Source organism: Nyctibius grandis, chromosome 7 (genome assembly GCF_013368605.1).
Source record: "Nyctibius grandis isolate bNycGra1 chromosome 7, bNycGra1.pri, whole genome shotgun sequence".
NCBI lineage: Eukaryota > Metazoa > Chordata > Aves > Nyctibiiformes > Nyctibiidae > Nyctibius > Nyctibius grandis.
This window is the reverse complement of record NC_090664.1, coordinates 48,306,683-48,327,614: the sequence shown is the minus strand read 5'-3', so window position 1 is coordinate 48,327,614 and position 20,932 is coordinate 48,306,683. Positions and strand designations below refer to the sequence as shown.

Here is a 20,932-nt window from a genome sequence, read left to right as displayed (position 1 = left end):
TTGAGAAGAGTTACACTGAATTAATAACACAGGGTACCGGTGTGATCTGTTCACCACTGCTCTCCTCGTTCTTCTGGTACATCTGTATTCACGTGTCCCAGTGTGGAGGCTGTTCAGCGGGACTGTTTTCAGTTTGTCTTTATTTGCTTAATGGAAAGAAGTTCTGTTCATCTAAGCCATTTTTGCTAGCATGCTTCCATCCACAGTTGCGTATGAGAAGGAACAAGCTTGCCATTTTCATTATACTTCCAAAGTGACAAAAGTCTCTATTACAGATCAATTTTTGTTACAGCTGTCCAAGAGTGATACTCCCCTTATATCAGGGAAATACCACCTGCTAAATGACACAGCGTACTCAAGCAAAAACTATTTGTATGCGAGTCCTAAAACCCATAAAGGCAGAAACAAAGAACAATTTATCATTTGAGACATCAGCCAAGAGCAAGCCTTAGCCCTTATCTATAACTCATTGCTTGTGACAAGTGGAAGAGAAAAGGAACAGCTTTAGGTGATGTTTGCCCATGGGTCTATCCAAAACCTCGATGGAGCCAGCCAAGATGGTTAGCAAAAGGCAGTATCTGAGCTGGGTCATAAACCTGGAAAAGGCAGTCATAAATCATAATTAAAGTTTTTCGTTTCCTCGGTGGCATAACTCTTCAGAGATGGAGACCGAAACTGTTTACCAAAGCCCTTTTTTTTTTTGGTCTTCGGAAAAGCGTTTAGGAAACCTGACCCGGGGTTTATTAAGCATATCTGTGGGAGACAAAAGAGGGAATTGTTGGTCTCCAAGCAGCAAGCGGCATTGACAGGCTGACTGGTGTGGTCAGAGAGGATATTTAATTTCAAAGGATAAACTACAGGATTCATTTTTTCTTTTTTTATCTGAAGTCAAGCTTATCTGGTTTATGCCTTATCTAATTTAACTTATGAGAACTGTAAATTCAGCTATGTTAAACAAACAATTTATTTTCTTTTAATTCCATTTTCTCTTTGTTTTAATAAATCTTGGTTTTGTTAGGATTACTGTTGTGTGAGTAATTTCATGCAGATGTCTTCAAAGAGTAAAGAAAAATCCATAACTCTTAAAGAGAATAGCTGAAGGGGAAAAAAACCCACTCTGGAACTCCTTTTTATTCCTCTGTGGTCCCACTGGAGGGGTTTGGATTAAGGTGTTGTATCAGGAAGTCGTCTTGCTGCAGTTGGAAACCATAAGAGTCCAAAAACTGAAGAAGAGATAAAGAGTTAATGGTTTCAGCCTATAAAATTTAAACGTTACATTTTTCAAAGTCCTATAAAACGTATGACTACTAAATAGCATAGAAAGGAGTAACAGGTCCTGTCTGTGAGATGACAGGGAGTGGAGTGGGAATGTATTCTCTTTGCTTTGGAAATGAAGTAGTAAAAGAAATTAGTTTTGAGATATATAGTAATGTGAATTAAGAGGAGAAGTGATCAGGTTGTGTTGTTTTGTCCTTCTTTTCCAGCTTCGTAAAACAAGATCAAGAAATCAGATATTTAAAAGTAGCTTGTAATTTTATAAGGTATAAATAGTGTTTTCAGACAGCGTGCATTTAGCCTGTAGAATTCACTGTGGAGGTCATATAGTTAAATACAGTGGTTCAATTTTCAAAAAGGTCTTGATGATATAAAGGCTAATAACAGTGGCAGCAAAGCATGCTTAGAGAAGGGTAATCAAATCTCATGATTTAAGACATAAGCGCATTACCTGTGAGCATCTGGAAAGACCTCGTTCCTCTCTGTCACCTGCAAAGCCTTCTGCAATTAGGGAGGTTCATCGTGGCTATTTGTAGCATGTAATTTTTTGGAAGCATTGCTACTAGCAATCGTTAGGGATAGGATAGAGTCTTCTGTATGTCATCATGTCGTATCAAACGCTTGCACAGAATGTTGCCCTGCTCTTCTGTGCTGCTGTGTTGAATGACACCAGCATGGTCTGAAACAAAAGCACCTGGTGATGTGGTGGTGCTGCTAGCTGCAAAAGCACAAAATTGTCTGATCCACCATCAAACAGAAGTGAACTTGAATGGTTTTTACATGTTACTTTGGGATTTAATCCAACTCTTTATTTTGTAAATCAGTTGTTATAGTTCGTGAAAAAAAACCCTGAATTTATAAGCAGTAGTAAGATAAGAACTGAATGTATGGAAGTAGGCAATTTCTTTTGAGATAAAAATGGAATTGCATTTTATATCTGATTTTTTGCTTTAATATTTTATTTCTGAAATTTAGTCTAAATAGCAACTGCTAAAATATTTTCTTTAAAATGCAATGAGGAGTATATACAGAGTTGAATCATATATGAGTTCTTCCTTTGTAAGAAAAAACCTATAGAAAGGAATTTAGATACTGTTTCTTTTCATCTAGCCCCTTAGGAAAGAGTAACATGTTTTAACAGGTAGAAGAACATGCTGTTAACCCTTAATAAATCACGGAAAGAGATAAAGACGGCTTCTGAGGCTGAAGGTTTGAATTATAGTGTCAAACGAATCCTAAATGTTTTGCACTGCTTTTCCAGCACCCTCTCTAAAGAGGAGTCCTTGAAGGGACTGCAGCACTGCCTGCGAGCAGGGTGACTCCTCGGTGGGCTGCTCCCTCACCCAGGGCATGTAGTTCCACATGCACCTTCTCTGGGAAGGGAGGTTGTACCTATGGTTTCAACAGGGAGGTTGTACTTGTGGTTTCAACATTTTTCTTATTTATTTTACATTCTGGTTTATAAATTTCTGTGAACTTGATAAAAGTCAAGGTCAAATTGAAGGAACTCATGTGAAGGAAGGGAGGTGTTTATTTTAAATTGTTGAAGACAGAGACATCAGTATTGAAAATTTCCCCTACTTATAGTTGCAGCTTTTTTTTTTTTTATTGCATTTGACCTGTTCGGAGGTAGTTGCATGGAATATATATAGAAATCAAACTCAGAGTAACCAAATAAATTTGATTAGCTGAATGCTGAGAAAGTCAGGAGGGTGAGATGATGGTTTCAGTAGTGATACGGTATTGAGGACAAAGGCCACAAAGTTATAAAAAGGGATGAAAAATTTGTAGATTTATTTTAAATGAAGGTACTACTGATCTGAAATAAACAGACCTAGGAGTCAAAGTCAGCAAAAGTTAGCCTCCTGAAGCAAGTAAGGATATTAATTTTCTTTCTTAGCTCAATTTCTACTTGATCAAGGGCTTGTCATAAAACACTGAAGAAAATTCTACAGTTACACTTTTGCAGTTTCATTTTGTCTGGCTAGATAGCACATTTATAAAAAATAGGCTTCTTGCAAGAAAAATGAAAAAATGTCTTACGCTGCAATTTTTTCTTAATTAAAAACTCAATCTGTCAAGAAAAAATTAATTCAAAATATACATTATTCACATTGCAAATTAGAATATATATCAGACATTGCCATTAATCAGCCATTTTACCAGAATTGCAGTGATGTTACTAGGGTTATAATTGAAATGTCTCTGTTTATTTTTTATTTTTGAGGAAAAAAATTCGGTTATTTAAGCCTTTCTCAATGAAAAATACAACTGCATTTCTTGACTTTAAACAGATGGGGTAAATAAGGTATCTTCAGTTATTCAAAGATGTCCATATGGAAACTGAAAACATATCGATGAAATTTTTCATCCAAAAAAGGCAAAGTAGCAGAAAAACCAGTAATATGGTGGCTGGAGCCCTTAGCTGAGACATAAGAAATTCATTTTCAAGCAGGATTTTAAACTAGGTAAGTGTAGGCGTTGGTTAAAAAAGATGACCTGAGTGGAGTGCGTGTGATTTAAGTCCAGCCACATGAACTAGTCATCCTAATCTCACTTTATCTTCCGTGGAGAGAAATGGTTAATTTTAGGGTTTAGTGCATCTGACCTATTTGTGATGTCTGCTTCACAACAAGATGAATTGTTGCACTGAGTAGATCATGTCAAGTGTGAAGGGAGCGTAGAGTGATTAGCTCCGAAATAGATGTCTGCATTTAATCCAGTCTTTCTAATCTCTCTCTCATGTTGGAGGTTACATTAACAAAATAACAGACTCACTGTAGGACACTGGCTATATATCTGGAGCTTTTACTGTGTTCACCTGGGGTGCCCAAAACTCCAGATGAAGTGAAGGGATCTAAGATGCATTCCCACAGACGTGTCAGTTGGAACTGGTGTATTTCCACAAACCATCTTGGTACTAGTAGAATAACATTTTTCAAAGGAGAGAGCTTTATTAAAAAAATTTTTCAGCTCAATAATTCATTTCTCCTCTAGTGTGACTATCTACTTCACTGAAAGGACGATAAAGCAGTTGGACTAGGAGGAGTACACAAGCATTCAGCAGCTTTGCCAAAAGCAGAATAAACATTTCTTGATTTGGGGAGATGAAGTTTCAAATGTCCTCCTCTGAGCGGCCATGCTATGGAAAGAATATCGGTTTGTTTGTCAGTGTTATTTCCTGTTCTCGAGTTGCTTAATATGCTCTTGTTTTTGCAACACAGCACACAGGGAAAAGAATTCTTGGTCTAATGGCTCTCCTCTTTCTTTACATCAGAAATCTGCTCTTCTCAGAAAACTAAAACCCTGACAAACACGCGGTTACAGGTTGAAAATGCCTCGCTGAACATTTCAGCAGGTTGAGGCAAAAAACAGCTTTTGTCTTTAAAGAAGGTTTGCATGTTTCCTTGTTTCCTGGCTCTAGCTAGCAGGAGACGCTGCTGTGCAAAAGGGGGTTTTAATGAAGCTTACTCTTTTTCCTTTGAAAAACAGATTTTCAGCCTGCCCAGCACATTTTGGGGGTAAATAGCTGCTTTCTTCTCTGAACAGGTTAGGTGACTTTTGTTGGCCACATTTTTTTCCCAAGTGATTATACTTTAGGGGCCCTGTGTTACAACTTCTGCCTTCAATTGATTTTATAGAGCAACTGGCAGCGCTGCTGAATGGGGTTTCTTGGTGCTTTCCCTTCTCTGTTCTCTCCTCAAATGCTTACGCTTTTGTTAAATGCTGCCTGTTTGGCTGTTGCCTACTGTAGACAAATGTTGTACGTTGTCATGTGTTGGACTTTTTGCCTAATGCTGAATTTATTTTTCTGTGTGGAAAGTGTTAGTAAGAAAATACTGTAGTTGTTTAACCTGTATGAAATAGTTGAAAGACTATTTTAATGGGAGTATTAAGTATATTCAAACCAGGAGGCACAAAAAAGGGGAAGAGAAATGGAAGTGCAAATGTAACTGCCTTTTTTTTTGTCCTTTTTTTTTTGTCATCCTCTCGTGGTATTATGTAGATCCCCAGCCAGATGGCTACTGGCTATAAGCTGTGTGTGGATTCACAGGATTTTAACTCCTCTATTGGTTTCCCATCTGTCCTAAACTCAGAAGCTGCAATCCAGAGACATGTGAGTGTCTTCTTTAGCACGCCAAAACAGTTTCGCTCAAAGGATGCAGAAGGAACACGAACCCCAACGAAGACAGGACAGTGTCTGGCTTAACAACCATGCTGCTAGACTGGGGAGTAAAATTTCTTGTGGTCAGTTTAAACTAGTGCTTTGAACCATGGGTGACCGCAGTGGTGGCAACAGCCTCAGACAAACACTGCCTGAAAAGTCTCCCCAGAAGGAGTTCTTTTCTGTTGTTGGAGCTCAGCAAAGATTGTATACCCACAATTGGTTTTGGTAGGAAATCTCAGGTCTAAAAATAAAATAGCAGACTATCTTCAACAGAAAGAAGGTGGTAAAAGTCAGAATCTCTCAGCACTGGAAGAATAGATGTGAAATGTCTAAAAACAATACTGTGGACTTTCTTTGCTTTAAAATGACCAATTCGGGTTCCCTACGTTTTTCCTTCAGCATATATCATCAAGTGGACAGACACATTCTGTTTCTGTTAATGGAGGTGAAAACAGTGAAAAACATCTCAGATTTCATGGTATAGGGTAGAACAAGGCATTGGTCACTTCGAGCTTGGGCACCCACCCGGGCCTTGGCATCACTGAAACAAAGAAACCTTGCTCCTCATAGTAAAAGCAGCTCTCATAGTCTTGCTTTATGTCAAGCAAAATTAAAAGTTAAATTGAACGTTTATGAAACAGCATGAACAAGTGAAATAGAGACGGAGCACACTCTAAACCATTTTAGAATGAATTTTAGCACATAAGTGTCCTGGACTTCCATGAATCTCCCTCACTCTGCAGGGCTACGTCTCTGTGTCAGAGCTTTGGCTTATTCATCTGCATTCAGGTTAAAGAAGTAAAATAAAAGAACAGCCAAATGTTGGCAGTAGAATAACAGAAATAATCTGAAAAATGAAGTCCTACTTCTGCTGACAAAATTATTAATCCTATGTTTCTGTGTCTGAAAGAAAGAGCTGAGAAGAGAACAGTATGGTCCTGTTGCCTGTAATAAACCTCAGCCCTAGATAACGGCACAGCAGGAAGAGCTCTTGAGTGTTCAGGAAGTAATTTCCTCCGTAAAGGGCCTTTGTAATCTGCTCTATGTCATCACCATCATCCACAGTGCTTGAAGAAATAGGTTTCAGATGCACCTGCCAGAGGAGAGGCAGAACATAATTTTGCATGTGAGAAGTATTGTAATCTTGCAGAGCTGCAGAGAGCTCTTTTGTTTCTCTGATCTGTAGCTCTAGCATATGCCATGGACGTGCATATGAATATAATAGCGAACCATTGGTCAAAGTAATAAGTTTCCCATAGAAGTAATACAGAGCAGATGTAAAATGCAAGAATCGTGCTGATGTGAAATGGATTTTCGTTATCCAAAAAGTGCATAATTCAATTCACTTGCAACTGGTCCTCGAAAAGCCTTGAGAAGAATTCTCTACATTAAAAAATAAAGACGTTATAAGTTGGCTTCAGGTAAGAGAAGATGAGAAATAAGAGTTGGAAGCATCTGAAAGTCATAGGTAATAGAAAATGTTTCAAAAGAGATCACACTAGAGCTCCCACCAAGATCTTTGAAAGAAACAGCTCCACAAATTTGAGACTGCAAACCAAGATAGCACGTATGGTATCAGAAAAAAAATTCGGTGCCAGAAAAGCCCATTTGCCAGCCTCCCCCACGCCATCAGCCACACCAAGAGCTGGTTAGAAAATTAAGTGGTATATACCTCCTGTCCTCATTCCTGTCTCTTTTAAACAACTTATAGGAAGGAAATGCTAACCTGCAATGGTAGGGCAAAGTTTTCTTGATGTTACCAGGTTTGCTGACAAACTGGTGTTATCTGAAGTAATGGCAACATATTTTCATCACCTGACCAGTTTCTTTGGAAGATCTTTACTTCTTTGAATAATTTTTTGGCTTTTAAAGTTTCTCTTTATAAAGTTTGTGGGTTTGAAACTTACTTTTTATCATTTTTCCACTTTTCATTTATCAACTTTTGCAGCAAAGATAAAGAAAAGGGTCATAATTATACTCAGCTGTTTTCCACTTAAGGATGTGTTTAGTTATGAATGCTGTTGTTTGTCACTGTACATTGGTTTTCATGAAAACTGCGGTTCTCACTTGTCTGTAAATTGTCCTCTAGGCAAGCTTCATCCTTGTCCAGACATGAATGTTCTGGGGGGAGAGCTGAGGGCAATCTAAAGGAGGAAAGTGCAAGCAAAATAAATTACCTGCTTTTGAGGTATAAAAAAAATTTGAAATGTCAGTGGAAAAAAATCAAAATGGACCTTTGAAACGAATAGGGATTAAGGCTTCACTAAGAAGCGATGATAGACTTGGTTTGGGGCAGGAAAGCTTTATTGGAATGTGTATAATTAGTGAGTTTGGGCACTGCCTATGAAGGAGAGAGCATACGCTCCGAATATACTTCAGAGTGTACTTTTAAGCCACGTGTCTATGCCCAACCTAGGAAATACACTCTCTAAAAACAGAGATGAGAAAAGCAAATGAGGTGATGACTTGGGGAAAGGCTTCCAGTTCTACAATATATTATTCTTTCTGTTGCTTTTGTTTTGATGAACTGTCCCACAGCTGGGGGATTGTTGCATGAAACTTTCAGGTCCATTATTTCTGATATTCGCCTTGTATTTCAGAAGCAGGATCTGAAGCTCGGATTTTACAATTTGATCCTTTCCCTGCCTTAAAGTTTCTTTTGATTAATGCTGTAAAAGCCTGTAAGCTTTGGCAGTGTTTATCTTCGGCTCATCTTACCTGCATTACAGATCAATGTATTTTAACTCTGTAAGTTCTGAGCATATTTCTGAAGGTTTCCAAGGGTGAGCCCTGACATTTAGGGCTGGAAGGAGCTTCAGTTTGGAAACCTTAGTTGTTTCAGAATTGCACTTGTTTTCTTTATACAGCATCAGCTTTCCCTGAGATGACTGTTGATGAGAGAAAGTCTCCTCGGGGCTAATGCTGCTTGTGGCCTGACTTCTGGAGGGAAGTGGTCACGCCTGCATAACACACTGGCTTTCAAATAATTCAATATCTGAGCAGTTTTGGAAGTTGTGTAGTTGTGCTTTTATTTATGGAGAGGGAGAGGCCAAAGAGAATAACTTTGAAAGAAACAAGTTCAGGCAGTCTTCGTTTTTGTTAAGGAGCAACAAAAATTGATTCAGCTGCCTTTTGTCAATAAAAATGCAGCCTGGTGAAGGCATAGTTTTTACAAACATCTAAGGTTTAAGTCCTGTTGCTTGCAGCAGAATCACAATTTGTATTTTAAAGATACTGTCAGTTGTGTGTAGTTCAGAGAAAGAGAAGAAAACCCAGCAATTTGGAAACTCACGTTAGACTGCAAAAAGTCATCATCAACTCCTTATTTTACCATATAGCTTACATAGTCTGCAATGAATTTACATTTTTTCATGATTTAGCTCTTTTCCATACATTCCTAGTTCTTTGACGTGGAAAATGTGTCCCTTTTTCTTATTGTTTAGTGCAAAACTGACTTTTTTCGGAATTACATTCCCTGCTAATATACCATGAAAAGTCATTTATTTATTTATGTCATCATACCTTATTTATTATACCTTACTTACGGATGGAGAAATGTATTGCATCAGTTTATATGAGGCTTACAGAATAACCAAGCTCCTTGGCTTTCAGAACAGAAAGGAAGATGATGATCAAAAGCTTGCTTTTGAAGAAAGAGATTCTCTTATTTACATTTCTTAGCATTTTCTAAGATGACTTCCACCTCTCACTTTTATTAGAGAGAGTTGCAGAGTCAAAGTGGCATCTATTTATCATCCAAACCGAAATTCCAGCCCTCACTGTCAGCCTTCTTTGGCCATGGTTTCCCCCCTTTTACGACCAAGTGAGCGTTGGAGCCTGTCAGGATGCATAGCTGCATTAATCACCTCTGCTTGCTACAGCCAAGCGAGTGGACAGGAAGCATCTATTTACTAAGGGCTTGTCTACATCGGGAAATAGCTCAGACTGCTCATTAGGCGTTAACTCCTTCCATGGAGTCTCCTCGAGCATCTTTCTGTGGTTTAGCTTTATGCTGCTTTGGAAAATATGGAGTTTGGTAGTCGGTGTAGTTAAACCACAGAAAGCCCGTATTAGTGTGCAGCATGGGTTCAGAACATGATCCCGTCTCCACGTGTCACTTAATCTTCTGTAACTGACCCTCTTCATGCTCTTAGTCTGTGGCAAATGGAAGGTAAAACGTGTTAGTTCAAGCCTCTTATATCAAAGCATGTGTGTGTAACTTGCTTGTGTGTCCATGCATCTGTGAGTTCATACGGGGGACCCAGACCATCGCTGATAGCAATTTGTGTGCTAGTATTATTTTTGATAACTCCCCAAGTAAACAAATCTGAAGAAAACTCATTATTTTTCAACCATGATAGGGGATAAGAAGTGTGTAGGTTGATCTACACGTTGTATGAGCCATCTATTATTTAGTGATGTTGAAGTTAGTTGAGTTGGACAGTCTTTTGTATAGAAAATTTCTTTGAACAAAGATGAGTAGTCTTCTGATACAAACAACTTAAAGGCTGTTTAATACTAGCGTATCATCATCCTGGAAATAAGGGGCTTTGTTACTATGGCAGCTAAAGCTTGTCTTCATGGGAAAGTTGCACAACTTTACAAGAAGCGTCTTTTTTAAAGCAATTTATACTAGTGCAAGCTCCATTGTGGGAAGTCTTCATTTAGTGTAGCTTAATTTCATTAACTAAGCCTTAGCCAAACCACACTACATTGCTTTTTAATTGAAATTGCATTCATTCAGAAGTTTACTAAATGCATTAACAGTGTATACATTTTCTCATGGTGGTGTTTTCTCATGTAGACAAAAACTGGTGTGGTTCTTGATATGCCAATGTAACTGTTAATTTTGTTACTAGCTATAAAAAAAAAGAAATATTCTCCATGTATTTAATACCTATTAAAAATTGAAATATTAAGGAAAATACTGCTTATTTTAAAAGATGAATGTGGAACCTGTACACATAAAAATTATATTGAGACAAATCTTTAACAGAAAATATATTATGTACTTAAGCTTTCCTAGGCACATTACCTGGAGTAAAACATGATGACCATTACCCAAAAAGAAGTAGTCAACTGAAAGAAGTTGGTGTAGGGATATTGCTAGTAACAGATTTGACTCCTTGCTTTCAGCCCTTTCAACTATATTATTTTCTTCGGCAGTTGTGTTTTCTTCTTTTCTCCAAACTTACTTTGCTAGATAAAGTTTTGTTCAGTGATTTCTGCCCGACAGGAACAAAGGATAATTTCCTTCCAATTTTTAGGACGGCATTTGCTATTGTCAGTGAAATTCCAGGCTGGGGCTGGCTGGAGGGGCAGCAGAATACAGGATTACGCTTTAGCCCTGTACATGTAGTTGTATTAGGTAGTAAACAAAACCACTTTGACAGCCTTTGTTTGGGGTGTATGGCTATTATTCTGTCTTTCTCAGCAGCTGTTGTTGATGCTTCATCTCAGGTTTTGTTATACTCCCTTTATACTGACCTATGCTTACACTTTCTTAGAAATTCTGTTTTGGGATGGTGTCTCAACGTTTGTGTCAAGTTCTCTCTGTCAGGGTGAGCTAATTAAACAAGAAAGTCCAGGTTTGGTTTCAAAAGAAAAAGAAAGAGAGTTCTACGATTTGTACACTGATGATTCAGAATGTCTGAGCTTAAAATTCAAGTATCACATGCCTTAGCCTCAGTGAAGGACACTTACTTAATCATTGTGAATGAAATACAATACAAATGAAGTAAATGCAATAGCAGGGATTAAAATAGAGTTTACACATATGTGTAGTAAAAGTATTCTTGGGGCCTTTAGTTTTGTACTGTCCTTGGCTCTGATTTCTACAGTGGCTCACTGCCATCTTGGAATGGCACAAGGTAATAGCAAAATCTTTCTTGTATTCTGCGTACTGAAGTTGGAAAAAAAATTAAATTGCAGAGAGAAAGAAGCAGAACACTACAGTTTTGTATTCATGTAGTCCTGTTTTCTGTCTGTATCGCACGTAATGGAGCTATGCAAAACCTCACTCAAAAAGCTGCATGACATCAAGGTTACAAACCTAGCAATCAGAAAATGCAAAAGGTGGGGTTGTGTATAACAGCACAATTATTTCACTTGCACTTGTGAAATATTTAGGATTATGCTAATAAGCATCTCGTTTGAATAGACTGTGTGCACCTTAATCTAACAGTGAAATTAAAAGATTTTCATTAGGATTGACACACATTCAACATCCAAAAATTTTCTATAGTTTAATAACTTCCAAAATGACAGCATTACAGCATGAACTAATCTCTTAGTACAGAAAGGTGCACTGAAGAATTCGGTAACTTTTGTTAGTATGTAGTCTAATTTTCTGAGTTTAGTTTAATTGACAAAGAAATTTTGCCTGTTTCCGCCACGATTGTTACGTTTTTCAGCTTCACTAACATCATTGAACACCTCCCTAAGTTTTTCATTGTGAGTATGTGGAAGAGCAGTCAGCAGTTGAAAGTTTACTCCCAAACCGCGGAAAGTCAGCAGAAAGGCATTTGTTGATTTTAGTGGATTGGGATTAAGTCCAGAATAAATATCTAATGATACCAAAACACTTGCTCATTCTTAAACATTTGAGAATGACTTTGTATGCAAAATGTGTATTTCTGATAATCTGCACTCTTGCAAAAGAGGGTCTCCTGCTACCAGGTGCCCAGCTAATCCTAGGTTATGCTTGTAATATTGCATGCTCAGAAAGACAAGGGAATGGTAAGCAAGATGTGGGATTACTCTTGCCAAAAGTTTTGTCCTCACCCTAGCAGCTAATCCCCACACTTTTGGATCGCTAGATCTGGAAGGCAGACCTGAAGTTATGTATAATTTCAGTTCATGTATAACTTTCACTGCTGCTCAGTTGAAACATTTTCATGTGCCATATGTAAAAAGAGGGTAGTTATCACTTTTGCTCTCAGTTGTTCTAGGAGGGGAAGACTAAAGTGTTTACCCTCCCACTAAACTGCTGATGAAAGATACATTTAAAAAGTAGTTTAAATTGTAAACTATAAACTTGCAGAACTTCAGAGTACAACAAAGACCTGTATAAAGTCCAGGGACCCAAACTCTACATCAACTCGCAAATTTGTAATCTGGATTTTAATAGGAAACCCCTGTTTAATACAAGAACAAAGCACTAAACATTTGGAACTACTTGTACTGCTGATATATACAGTTTTATGCTTACTATAAAACATTACACTTTAAGAAATGCTGGAGACTATATTATAATGTGCATATAAATACGAAGCTAAGTCTGTGTTCAAGTTTCCTAACTGCCTAAACTCAGTCAGTCTCGCAGCATGAAAGCCACAAAAACTAGGACTGAGCCTAGCTTCTTCCTCCTGTTGAGCCTGAAATCTTTTCACCGTATGGTGTGGAAGAAATAATAGCAAGCCCCAGGGATGCGGGGCTGAAAGGCAGAAACTAGCAGCTGAGCAGTGGCAAGGATCAACTTCTTAAGCTGTCTTTCCATTGCAATTAACTGCATACCAAATCTCAGCCAAATGGTGGCTAATAGCAGGGATGAAGCTTAACCTGTTTGACTTTGCACTGAAAGGGACGAGCGCCACAGGTAGCCTCACTTACACTGAAGTACGAACAGGAGATTTAACAAGCTCCTACTTGTCAGCTCTTAATTAGCAGCTCCCATCAGAGCAGCAGCACCCAACTGCAACACCGTCTGCTTCCGTGCAAAGTCTAATTCATTAGTTAAATTTTCAGAAGCATCGTATTTTGTTTGGACGATGGTATTTAACAGCTAAAGCATGGCGAGATTAACTACCTTTCAGTTGTTTCTGTCTGTAGGGAGAGTTTCTAGCTAAACTTAGTACCTGATAGTATCTGCTAAATTGGATGCAAACAGCAGGTCAGGAGGTTCCTTGGGCTAAATCCCTAGACATGCTGCAAGGTGATTTTTGTTTATTTTGACTTTTGCAATGCACATTTCCATACCCACTGCTATTGCAACAGGCAGCTGTACAGCATTTGATTTGGCCAAGTGTGTGTCTAATGACTAGTAGCCTTGCTGTTTTGACAGTTAAGTCTGGTTTGCCACTGCTGTAACATTGCCACCGCATGGCAATACACGCTTTGCTGTGGGCTTTGAGAAGATAAGCCTTGCTGTGTGTATTCAGAAGATAAAGCGGTTTGTTGAGCCTGCCTGTAAGAAATGAGGGTAACATTAGCTCTTGAGGGAAGTTGTGTACAATAAAGTGGTATACTTTTCGAAATGTTGTACATGGGACATTCAGGAGGGATTTAAAATACAACCTTACTCAGAATGCACTGAGGAACAGTTAGAGAGTTTAAAATTCAGAAGATATAAATTATTTTCTTTGGGACCTGTGTGAGTGAGCATGTGACGGAAGTATGTGAGCTGTCTCGTCAGCCACACAAAAATTCCTTTATTAGGAGAAACCTTCTTATATTCTGCAGATCCCATGGATGTCTGCAAAACCTAAGGCACATCCTGCTGATATAAGTTCTTATATTTTTAGCCATCTTTTTTTTGCCAACCTTTCACTAAGAAGCTGCATCCTACTATAAGCTTGCTAGCAGAACGTGACAGAAATGGCATGAAGCAAATAATTTTGTATGAACAGGGGATACCATAGCTAAACAACATGATGGCTGGCAAATAACAAGCGGGAAATTAATGTTTACTTCAGCTTTTAGTTTTTTTTTCCAGGATATTGAAATGAATGTTATAACGAAAGAGGGGGATGAGAAACATCTTCAAGCATTTATATACAAATGTACATTTCAGTATTGTGGTTTTAAAGAGCCTCTGGAGTTCTAACTTCTTTAAAACACTGCATGGATGAATCAGCCTCTTTCAGTATTTAACCTCTAAGCCATAGATTCTTACACATATTCACACACAATGGATGTTTATGCTTGTTCTCTTGCTTGTGTGCATGTTTGTGCACCCCTACATAAGCAAATAATCAGGAGTGATAAACATAGATTTAAGAATCTAGTATGTCTCCCATTAAACTTTAAACTATTATTTGCATGAGTAACTTGTGCATGTTGGAGCACTGGGAGCATTTTCTGTTGCTTGGACGTAGCACTCCAAAGCATTTTATAAACTATTAACAGTCTGATACAAGTTATCTTTAAGATTTTATAGTAATGTAGAAAAATACTTACATTTTTGCAGGAATGCAGTCAGTAAACTGTTGCGGTTAGTTTTACCATGGAGGAAGAGTGACAATGCAATGAACAGCAAGAAATATGCCATAGTCTTTTAATCTTTAACACGAAAAGGCTCTTTATATTTCTTCTGCACCATGCAATTAAAAGACGAAAAAAATGCTAAAGTGGTCTGGGACTTTTGGGGAAAAAAAAAATCTATTTTTATGTTTTTGGAAGTGGGGTTTATAAGAACTGCTGTTTCAATAGTGGAGTGTCAACTGTGAGTTTAATGAAAGTGCCCTTAAGTAGTAAACCAAAGCTATAAAAATGAAACATATATTCTTTGAAAGCACAACACCTGCTAAAATTATTGTATCTTACCAAAAAAGAGGAACAGAACAAAACATGCGTGATTGCTGTGTCCCATGTGTAAGAATTCTTACTGCATTTATTTCCAGACAACCGGGGAGAAGAGCCGTGGCTGTGCCTGTGTGAGCAGTGGTGGGGCACAGGGAGCCAGCCAGGAGGGAGCAGTCCAGGCTGACACCTGCATCAGCTGTGGTTTTGGGGGGGTTACTTCAGACCAGGTCCAGTCTAGTCCCACAGAGTGGCCTCCCTGGAGCGGTTGGGGCTTGGGAGGTGCATGCCTGGACTGTGGGTTGGCACAGGGCCCAGGGCATAGCGTTTGCATGCTCCGAGCCAACAAAGTATGATAAGGATGGGGCAAGGAGGTGGTCGGGAAATGTGTTCCAAAAGTGCACTGCAAAGGAAACGGGGAGCCCATAGGGCCTTCGCAGGGAGAGGCCTTCCTCTGCCCTCTGGCAGCCATCTTAGGTGCAGCTCTGCAACCACAGGCCTTCAGGAACTGTAATTACAGCGATCCTTCACTCTCCCTGTCTCGGATGTGGGCTTCTTCTCCGGCCCTGGAGACACAAGAGTGAGTTCCTTAGCCCCAAAGGACAGCCTTTTCTTCGGCTGCACAGGAGGGACATGGGGCCATACTGAGGCAGCAGATGGGTTCCCCAGGGCTCTGCCCTGTGCTGGGGCCCTCGGGCTCAGACATCGCAGGGGTGTGAGAGAAATCCACCTCCTTCCCCCGCTGCCAGGCACGCCCAGCGTGGCTCTCACATGGGCAGCAATATGCCAGACTACCAAAAATAACGGTTGTTTTTGAAGTAGTTGGGATAACAGGACGCACTTCATTTATTACAAAATTAACTGAGAATTGGTCTGTTGTTTCACACTGTTATCAGGGTCGAGAAAGATGAGTGTTTCCTCCTTGATCCTCACATGTGGACATGATACTGCGTAAGAGGCTTCGTGTCCAGCCTGTCGACTGCCATATCAGCTAAAAGCTTTTAAAGCAGATACTTTGTACAGAGCTAGAATAAAAATAATTATATCACTTTTAGTCGGTTCTGCATTAGGAAGGGATTTTTATGCTAAAGTAGTAAGGCTGTAAAGATTGTCGTGTTAGTGTCTAACCCTTCTTTGTATCTTACAGGTCTGTTTTCCTTAAGAATTAAATTCTACGAGTAATCATATGTTTCTCTTACAAATTAGGAAGGTTTTTTCACTTGTGATGTCCTCATATTCTGTGAAATGAATGCAGAGGATCTCACAGAGGTGCAAGGTCTTTTTCCGCTATTCCCAACAGAGGCTTTCTTTCTCTGAATCCTTCTTGGGCAATGTTATCTACTGACAGTCACTTTTAGCTGTATGTCTTTCATATTCCCTCTTATGCTTCCCTCAGAAATGTATTCTTGGCCTTTCTTTTCTGGGAGATCCAGTTGCCCTTGCTTTAAATCCCAGCGGGAAGAGATTTCTAAAGCAGAAATGTGGGGTTGATGTGTGACCACACCGAGCCTCCACGAGCCCCGCTCTGCTCTGCCCTTCCCTGCTATCTCTGGTGGCCAGAGGTGCCTCACACATGAGATACAATTGCAACTGGACATGCACATATCAATTCACATCATCTTTTTTTTTAATGGGCTATGTAATGTTAAGTATAATGCTGTTAAATCATTTCTTCCCCTTAATAATAGTGTTGCACTTTATTTCATCACACCTGTAGAGTGAGTGAGCATTGCAGAGCTAATACCAGATCTGAAACTTGATGGCCCTCTTTGACAAGTACCTGTAGGTCCTATGGACTTGAAAATTGCATTGCTGCAACTCATGAAGTACTCGAATCTGTTTGATTTTTTGTGAATTTGAGAGAAGGGACACTTTTAATACTTAAATTCTCATCTTTAACGTTGCACAGATGGTGTAATGTTTTTGCATTTTTTATATTATTTTGGGTTACTGAAGTTAATATTCTGCTAGTTACAAGTACCCGCATGCATACCACAGAGTTCATTTTGAGGACAGAGCTCTAAAATAAATTATAGACCTTGGTAGCAGTCATAAATCAGTCATTTTTTTCATTGAGAAAGTGGTGGCACTGAAAGAACGTTATTTAGTGATCAAAATGCATCGTTAAGCTTTTAAAAAGGGATTCTGTGCCTGTAGTAGAGCTGTAGGCGATTTATGGCTTATCTGTACTCATTGCCTCGAGCTTTTGGAAAATTTGTAAACAAAGCCAGATGCTCATTATGTTCCCGTTCAGGGTTGGTTAGATGGGTAAATGCCATCAGAAGCACTTTGGTCCTGTTGGGTTGTAGCATGTTACAGGAAATGGAATTGCTCCAAATGTTTTTTAATATTTATGATCCATGAAAGTACTTCTAGTTTGTGCATGCAGAATGGATTTTTTCAATAGTTGTAAATGATAAAAATATGAAAGTAATACTCTGAGAACTATATTGTATACTAAACTGTGTGTCCAGCTTCTTTTCTATGTCAGAGTTCATGCTTGCACCGTGTGATACATCAAGCACCACTTGCCCTTTTTAAGGGTTTCAGGCAATGCAGGACGCTGGAGAGGCTTCAGGCTAGGGTAGCTTCTGCTTTTTACTAAATTTTAGGGAACTGAGGTGTAAACTAAGTGACTTTCTGTAACCAGTTTGCTGGTTTGTAAGTCATTTGCTATTGATTTGATAATTTTTACTACTCACCTTTTGTCTTCTGTATAGATTGTGTGATGTGAAAGGGGTTCTCGTAAACTAAATTTTTTTTCTTTTTACTGCTTTTTAAGCATAAGAAAACATACTGCTGTATACAAATTGAACTGCTATAGGTTAACATTTTCCTTGTAATCGTATATATTGCAATATGATAGTCATGTAATCCATTTCATAATTCATGATTAACTTTTTGGTGTATTTTTTTTATTTATCGGCTGCAGCTGACCGAGTAAACAGGTCATGGCACGCTTAACGAAGAGACGACAGGCAGATACAAAGGCTATCCAGCATCTTTGGGCAGCTATAGAAATAATCCGGAACCAGAAGCAAATTGCTAACATTGACCGTATTACAAAGTAAGTGATCCATTCCAAAAAAAAATTTTGGCAAGGGGGAAGGTTGATGCTATTAAAAGCCTTGGGAAACAGAGACAGTAAACGTTGTGAGAGACTATGAAACAGTTACATGCACTTCTGTGTTACTAATTATCTAATTATAAAAAAACTTATAGAACTGAGCACCTAAAGATCCTAAAGTGAGGTTTAATCCATTGAATTGAGATCTTACTCACCCTGTATTTGTTTTGTATAAGCATCTGTAGGAAATATGCAATATTTATAATACTTGAACTGAGTTTAGCATGTCAGAGTTGTACTCATTTGCTAGCTTGGTCAAAATACAAGAAACAGATATAACAGTTAAGGAGAAAAGGGCAATAAAATCTGTAAATAATTTAATTCTTTAGGAAGATGTGATAGGCCAGTGGAGAACTCTTTTCCAGAAAGCAAAGATAAATGTGAAGTTGAAGCACTAGGTTGCTCAAACAAATGAGAAGCCATATTTGCAGAGATGGGCACGGGATGCTATTAAGGAAGACGTAGATGATTACCACCAAAGCCTAATATTATTGTTAATATTAAAATATTCTTCAAAACGTATTAGGTGCAGTATACACAGAGAAATATATATTCTTTGTTCTGTGGAGCTTGCAATGTGTTAAAAGGTCTACAATATTAAAATAGCTTTTAAGATAATTTGGAGTAGCCACTGTAATAAAAACTGAGGGAGGTTTTGTGCCTCTCTGTGCTTTGTGTGCATTTCCAGGCCAACTTGTATGTCACATTTGTCAAAGTAATCAATTTGAATAATTTAAAAGAGCAAAAGTAACCAGTTGTCAACTCTTCAGTTGCCAGAACCAATGTGAACTGATAATGAGGCCAGAGACCACTACAGGGAAGAGTTATAAACAGTGCAGGTGACTAACGAAGTGAACATCATTATAACATGGTCCACTGACAGAGTTTAGAGGCTCTGGGGTGGAAGTGACAGGCAAAACTGGCTTCATAAGTGGAAGAAGTGCTAGTGAACAATAAACAGGAGGAAAAAAAAAAGAAGATGATGTCCCAAATGAATTAGTGTGTACCTAGCTCCTACAACAAAGAAAAACACACCATTAAGCCAAAAAGCACCTTCCCAGAGCTAGAGAGTTCCAAGCAGGCTTGAGAGGGAGATTGTATTTTAGGGATTTCATTTTTGAGGTTGCACTTGAGTTTCAGAATGCTTTAAAGTACTATGTATATTTGCAACATGTCTCCAAGGAGACAAGTGGATAAACTAGTGCTATACACTTTCCATTTTAACATTTCAAATTACTTGCTTGAGGCCATATATTAGCTAAGTTTGTTAGCTGTTTATGCTCTTTTTATATGTAATAAAGGGAGACAGGCACATCTAGCTGGCGATTCATCCCACTCTTATGAGAGATGCCTATTTTAAGATGGTGTGAATAACATTTAGCTGGGTAAAGTTAGGTAAGACAAATCCTATCGTTACAAACGAGGCTGAGAAAGCAAACAACTAGACAGATAATAGAAAAAGAAGTACTGCTCTTGATAACTGAAGGGTAGTTTGATTTTTTTAAAAACAGTCTAGATGCAGATTGTATGACTCATCTCTAATCAAAAGAAAAATAAGTGACTAAACAGAGATGCAAGCAGCCTTAGTACTTTGAGGAAGATGTGCAAGGTGTTAGTGCAGAGTAATCTAAAAAGTGCTCGGTCATTGTAAATGCTCCACATGCACATCAGTGACAAGAGTGATGAACAGTGATTTAGTTTCTATAATATGGTATTTTTAAGGAGATAACTTTTGACAAGGAAAAGATAAAGACCTTTGAGTTGCTTTACAGTACTAGTCATTGATGAAGAAACACAGATGACTTAGTCAATGAGTATGCATATTACATAATATTCAAGATAAAGTTCTGAAATTAGCAGGGCGTCAGAATATCTCTTCTGAAGAAAACTAAGCAGCTGATGTATTCTTCCAGGCTCAAAAATAATTTGGTCAAGTACAACTGCAATTCCTTAAAAGATAAATCAGTGTCTGGGCACATAGGCAAATGTACGAATAATAAAAAAGATAAAAACCAAACAGTGGTCCAAAGTGAAAATTATGACCGTATATACATAGTTGAAGCTAAAGGGAGGATTCTCATACTTGGATTAGTAACATTTTTTAGAAGTATTAATACCTCTTGGGATTGACTGAAAGAGTGGCTTTGCATATTACAAGTATTTGCAAGTAATAATGACAATGAAATGGAAGCATGTCTTATTCCTGAGTAAGGGTACAGAAAAACAGCAAGATAATCTTTTTTTTCATAAATACATGTTTAAGGTAAGTGACAGTCATCCTACCGTGTCATACAGTGGATGACAAATGTGTACTTTCAGAGACCTTCACAAGTTGAAGAGTTGATACAGGATTTGATTTTTTTATTTTATTTTCTTTTCGCCATAGTTTGAGGGTTCATTTGTTGCTAGAGACAAGCTGTCCTGTATATTTTGTGACCTGTTAGTCCAAACACCGTCAGAGCAGAATCTCTGTTCCTGCTTTCTTCATCAGATGGTTTCCTACTTTTGGGCAAATCTATTTGTTGGCTTTTCTCCTAACCGGCAGCTTGGCATGGTTGTCTCTCCCTTCCTAACATATTCCTGTTTATTTAATTTACTTCTTGCTTTTCTTCACTTTCTGATGTTGAGTAGAAGCCACTGTACATATCAAGGAGCATTTTGTTTTTATGACCAGGGAGCAAATGTTGGTAATACAAAGAGATTCATTGTTTATAGATTATGAACTGTTTCAACTCAATATGTAAAAAAGACACATTTATATAACACATTCAAATATGTAAAATGTAACTGATGCACTTTATGTGTAATTGTTAAAAAATACCTGGGGTGAAGAAAGACTCCCA

The 20,932-nt window shown here is 38.3% G+C and overlaps 1 protein-coding gene across 4 annotated transcripts in view; it reads left to right on the top strand.

Moving 5' to 3' along the window:
- The window catches only part of ZMYND11 (zinc finger MYND-type containing 11), a 106,947-nt gene that overhangs the window by 26,629 nt on the left and 59,386 nt on the right, over positions 1-20,932 (top strand). For all 4 annotated transcript variants that reach the window (XM_068404748.1, XM_068404746.1, XM_068404747.1 and 1 more), the window contains exon 2: positions 17,895-18,029. In XM_068404748.1, the coding sequence (XP_068260849.1) occupies positions 17,914-18,029 (116 nt within the window). In that variant the 5' untranslated portion in view covers positions 17,895-17,913. The remainder of the gene's footprint in view (positions 1-17,894; positions 18,030-20,932) is intronic.